The sequence below is a fragment of the Triticum aestivum genome, chromosome 5A (assembly GCF_018294505.1).
Source record: "Triticum aestivum cultivar Chinese Spring chromosome 5A, IWGSC CS RefSeq v2.1, whole genome shotgun sequence".
Taxonomy (NCBI): Eukaryota; Viridiplantae; Streptophyta; class Magnoliopsida; order Poales; family Poaceae; genus Triticum; species Triticum aestivum.
Window position 1 is genome coordinate 397,373,170 of NC_057806.1, and position 5,443 is coordinate 397,378,612.

General features: G+C 47.2%; 1 protein-coding gene across 1 annotated transcript; it reads right to left on the minus strand.

The window, feature by feature from the left end:
* Positions 1-3,255: 3,255 nt before the first annotated feature.
* On the minus strand, positions 3,256-4,613 carry LOC123106992 (uncharacterized). The gene is made up of 4 exons (XM_044529004.1): positions 4,317-4,613; positions 4,107-4,233; positions 3,827-4,024; positions 3,256-3,736 (listed from the first exon to the last, which is right to left on the minus strand). The coding sequence occupies exons 1-4, from the start codon at positions 4,461-4,463 to the stop codon at positions 3,420-3,422; spliced, it is 789 nt and encodes a 262-aa protein (XP_044384939.1). The 5' UTR covers positions 4,464-4,613; the 3' UTR covers positions 3,256-3,419.
* Positions 4,614-5,443: the final 830 nt, after the last annotated feature.

The window sequence follows — 5,443 nt, forward strand, 5'->3', positions numbered from 1 at the left end:
AGGAATCGAAGCAAATCCAGCCAAAATCCGAGCCCTGTCACAATTGGCAATACCAACAGACCTAAAGCAGGTCCAAAAACTAGATGGGTGCGTGGCAGCCTTGAGCCGCTTTATCTGCAGACTAGGAGAGAAGGCATTGCCGCTCTATCGCCTGCTCCAACGTACCGACCACTTTGAGTGGACGAACGCGACAACTGTCGGGCTGGAAGAAATAAAAACTTTTTTAGCAAGCAACCCAATCTTTGCCGCACCAAACATCGGCGAACTATGCTATTGTACATATCTGCAACTCACCAGGTGGTGAGCGCTGTGCTCGTCGTCGAACGAGAGGAAGAGGGACACAAATTCCTACTCCAAAAACCAGTATACTACATATCGATTGTCCTCACACCATGCAAATCCTGATACCCGCACTATCAAAAGATAGCATATGCGGTCTTCATGGCATCGCGGAAGCTACGACACTACTTTCAAGAGTGCTCGATCACGGTGGCCTCCGAGGTGCCACTCAATGACATCATAAACAATCGAGACGCCACCGACAACATTGCCAAATGGGCTATCGAGCTCTTACCATTTGAAGTAACATACAAGCCACGCCGATCTATTAAATCTCAGGTGTTGGCCGACTTTTTCGCCGAATGGACAGAAGCCGATCTCCCTAAAGAGTACAACACATACTCCAATTGGGTGATATACTTCGACGGCTCTAAAATGTTAGCCGGATTGGGGGCCGGTATCATCCTAACATCCCCCACAGGGGACATAGCCCGTTACATATTACAAATCATGTATACGGACTCCAATAACGTAGCCGAATATGAGGCACTACTGCATGGTCTTCGAATGGCTATTTCTATGGGCATACAATGCCTCAAGGTGCACGGGAATTCGAACCTTGCAATATCCCAAATAAATGGAGAATTCGATGCAAAAGATCCAAAAATGGTGGCTTACCACAACGCCGTACTAAAAATATCAGCTCGGTTTGAGGGGCTCGAGTTTCATCATGTGGCCCGAGACAGTAATCAGGCAGCGGACATCCTTGCTCGAATGGGTTCTAAATGCGATCCCATCCTGCCTAACACCTTCATGGAAAGGCTTTTCAAGCCATCCGTGGTATGGCAGGGCGAGAGCGGAAATACCAGCCCGGCGTTGATCACACCCCTGGATGCCGAACACGATTCGGATATCATCGGGGGCTCGGGCACCGAGCCAACGCCTTCCGCCCATGTAATCATGGCGGTAATCGCTCCATGGACTGAACCTTTCCTGGCCTACCTTAATAGGCGGGAGCTCCCTAATGACCAAAATGAGGCACGTTGTATTGTTTGACGCTCGAAAGCCTACAAAGTTCATGAAGGAGAGCTATATAAGAAAAGCACTACTAGAGTTCTTCAAAGATGTATCTCCGAAGAGGAGGGGCGACATCTCTTGGTTGAAATACATGCTGGCCTCGGCGGCCATCACGCAGCAGCTCGGGCCCTCGTAAGCAAGGCCTTCCATGCAGGTTTTTTCTGGCCCACGGCCCGAGCAGACGCGTAGGCCCTTGTACAATGCTGTGTCGGGTGCCAGCTCTTTGCCAATCAAAGACATATGCCACACATAGCCCTAAGAACAATCCCCATTACCTGGCCTTTCGCGGTCTGGGGGCTGGACATGGTCGGACCCCTTAAAGGGGGAAGCCATAAGAAGAAATATTTACTGCTTATGGTGGATAAATTAACTAAGTGGATAGAGGCCAAACCAGTAAAAACGGCTGAGGCCGGACCGGTGATAGATTTTATCTCCGACATCGTACCCTGTTATGGTGTCCCACATAGCATTATTACTGATAATGGCTCTAATTTCACAGCCGATGAGGTGAAAAAATGGTGTGTTAATCTAGGTATCAAACTCGATTACGCCTACGTATATCACCCTCAAACAAATGATCAGGATGAACGGGCCAATGGCTTGATAATGAGTGGCATCAAACCCAGACTAGTGCGATACCTAAAGGAATCGGATAAACATTGGGTTGAGGAGCTCGACTCCGTACTCTGGGGGCTACGAACCATGCCCAACCGCATGACTTGATACATACCATTCTTCATGGTGTATGGCGCAGAGGCTGTCTTGCCTTGCGACATTATTGATGACTCACCTCGAGTGCGCATGTATGAGGAGAGAGAGGCCGAGCTCGATCGACAAGATGACTTAGATGGCCTAGAGGAGGAGCGTGATGTCACAAAAGCTCGTTCCGCATTTTACCAACAACAGGCTCGAAGATACCAAATCATAGAAGTGCGGGCGAAGACATATAACGTCGGCAAACTCATTCTATGCCTACCAGAGAAGAAAAAGGACAAGCTCAAGCCCAAATAGAGGGTCCCTTCATTATAGATGAAGTTCTCACTGGAGGAGCCTATCGCCTTCGCAATGCATCAGATAATCACTTAGAGCTGAACCCATGGAACCATGCTCGGCTCCGAAGATTCTACGCCTAAGTCCGGACATATACCTTTGTGCGTCCCCTTCTTCTCCTTTTCAATTTTTCCTTTTTTTTCTTCGTTTTTATACGATTTCTAGCGTGTGTTCGGGAAAGCCGCACACTTGAGGGGATACATCCTTAAATGTACACACCCCGCCATAACTGGGGGCTTCTCTCAATAGAAGCTTATTATTATTTTGTGCATAAATCTCAACATATATACGTGTTATTTGCTCATATACGTCCTTTCTTCGCCATTATATGCACCTCTATGACTTAAGTTTTTGCCAAGCTGGGTTGCCTGGCTCCTGTGCTTATGCCCTATGTTCCCGCTTGTTCGGCTAGGGCATAAAGGGAGCACCTCTGCGATTGTTACAACCGGGTCATCCGGATATGTACCTCAGACGGGTGAAGCCGAAAGCTAGCGTTCTTAAGGGAATAATTGGTCAGCGGACAAACGGCGAACTGCCTTCGTTGCAATATAAACTCTCAAAATACAAAAACTCCTGTGATACTTTCGCATCACAGCTTAGGCATGCATAAATAATGCATGCTGACCCAGGGAGATGAACCCTTAACGGAACTATTCTCTCTGGGCGATGTTTCTTACATTAAAAAGTAATATAACATAACTCCCCGAACACAGTTTGTCTGTTCAAGCACTATGACCGGATTGCCTGGTTTCCAAAAATACTTAGTGTTTACCACATGTATAGTATCTAGAAACACTCCAACCCTTGGGGTTCGGAGGGTGAAGCGGAAGGTCTGCCATGACAATATTTTAAATTCTGGCCAGAGATAAATTTGATGATAAAGTACATTGTTACATGGAATTAAATGCCTACTCTTTATCTATATCATCTATCAGGCTGTCTAGTTTACAGTCCTGTTGTGAAAATTTGACGGCTATATTTACTTGGTCATACACCAAGCTAACAGGAATTTCTCATCCATCTGGTCCCCGAGGTCTGACCCGGGCCATATGATTTGGATCAAGTCCGGTATACCGCGTTTTCACCATGGCCTGGGCTTCTTGTGCACCTTCTCGACATGCTGATGCCTTCCATAGCTCAAAACGAAGATGAGCTCCCTTGAATAAATCCGCAAGCTCCTCCATCATTCTTGGAGAGGAATCGGATGGACATAAAGCCTTAGCCATGTTCCTCATTACTTTCCGAGCTTGCTCGTGCACTTTGGACAGCTCTTGCAGCAAGTCGCCTCGAAACCCGGACACTTCTCCCTCAGGCTGCCCAGTTAACACACCTACAAGAACAAGCTCGTAAAACTTTGCATCAGGGGACCATATGAAATTTAGGTTCAAGGACATACTAAATATGCCGCCTTTCAACTTACTGTTCTCCTTCAAGGCATCCGACAGTTGGGCTCTCACGTCCTTTAGCTCTTTGGCTTGCTTGATGTTTGCATCCTGCATATTGTTCTTCTCATTCATGGTCCGTGTCAATATATGTTGACCAGCGGCTTCTTGCCCTTTGGCATGTTGTTTGTCCACCTGAGCAACCTTCAGCATCTCCTCCAACTGCTCTACCAATCCTGCAGTTGTAAACAAAACAATGTATATTTATAAAATCATTGTTGGTGCAGAATCATATTTTCCGGACACTGTTGTGCTTACCATCAGGCGCCTTTTTGGATTTTTTCAAATTCTCCAGTTCGGCGGTAACAACAGTTAACTTGGTCTGACAATCTTCAAGCTCCTTGGACAGCGTGTTATTTTTCGCCATAAGTACCTGATGATATAACTATCCTTAAATTAGTTAGGTCAACTGTTTCAAGTCTCGGGGGCTACTAGCATATGGTTATTAAATCTACTCAAAGTTTTTACCCGCATATCCTTAGAAAGCTGGTGAGTAGCTTTGGCAAGTCCATCCCGAGCAGCCCGGATATATGCATCCGCAGAGCTGAGGGCGTTGAACGCCTCTTCAGTGAAACTTGGGTCGCGCAAGGCCTCTTTCCGCCGCTGATGGTTCATTGCACTCTCCACTTCAGAATTGGTGACAGATACATTATCCGGATCCTCTTAGAGATAACAATCCGACATTGTGCCCGTATCAACCCTAGTCCTTGTGGAAGGGTCCGGGGCCAGATTGGTCGATGCATGGCCGGCGAGGTCCTCGGATATAGTCCGGCGCATGCTCTTCCTAAAAAATGGCCCAGCGGAAAGCGTCACAATTCGGTCTATCTGCCGAATGCATGTTAAAAACTGTACCTCTTTGGAGAAGGTGGGGGCTCGGTAGTATCAACGTTTGCCCTTCTTTTCAAAGACTTGCCCTGCGTGGGCGTCACCTTCTTAGAGGACGCCTCTGATACAGCTCGGCGAGACGAACGCCGTCCCTTTGGAGCATGAGACAATGCGGTGGGTGAGGCACGATGAGAAAAATATTTTGGAGGGGATGTCTCCTGGGTACTTACCTGGGAGGAGGGGAGAAGACCGGGGTAATCGGCTATAATGGCCCCCTCCTTAAGTTCTATAAATATATCTGGATTTTCTTCATACCCGGGATCCAGGTCTCGAACATGGTCCTCTGGCTGTAGAGCGGAGCTGTATACCCCCTCGACGACCTTTCTCCACTCATATTAAAAGTAGCCGGATTAAATTTGACTAGCATAACTCCGGAAAAAGATTGAGTGCGGACAATAATTAAAAAACTCACCAAGTTGATGGGGTTATACATGGGAAAACCTTCTCGACATTTCAAGTGAGTGAAGTCTTCCTTCCCCCCTTTGTAAAGATCGGCTAAAATGGTGGCCAGGGCAACAAAATTGTCTAGACCCTTGCGTAGACAACGAGAGGTATTGTCCTCCCCATTGTAATTCCACATAGGAAAACCTCTAGATTGGAGTGATTGAATGCATCGCGTTATTGAAATTGCCATTACCTCAATTATGGACAACCCAGAGTTGGCGAGTACTCTGATCTTGCTCGCTAGCCTCGCAACCTCGGCACCGTCT

Coding starts and splice junctions, on each gene's coding strand:
- LOC123106992 (XM_044529004.1), bottom strand. CDS start 4,463: ATGAACCATCAGCGGCGGAAAGAGGCCTTGCGCGACCCAAGTTTCACT. Junction 4,234..4,316: donor AGCTTTCTAAGGATATGCGG/GTAAAAACTTTG, acceptor ATTTAAGGATAG/TTATATCATCAGGTACTTAT. Junction 4,025..4,106: donor ATCCAAAAAGGCGCCTGATG/GTAAGCACAACA, acceptor TTACAACTGCAG/GATTGGTAGAGCAGTTGGAG.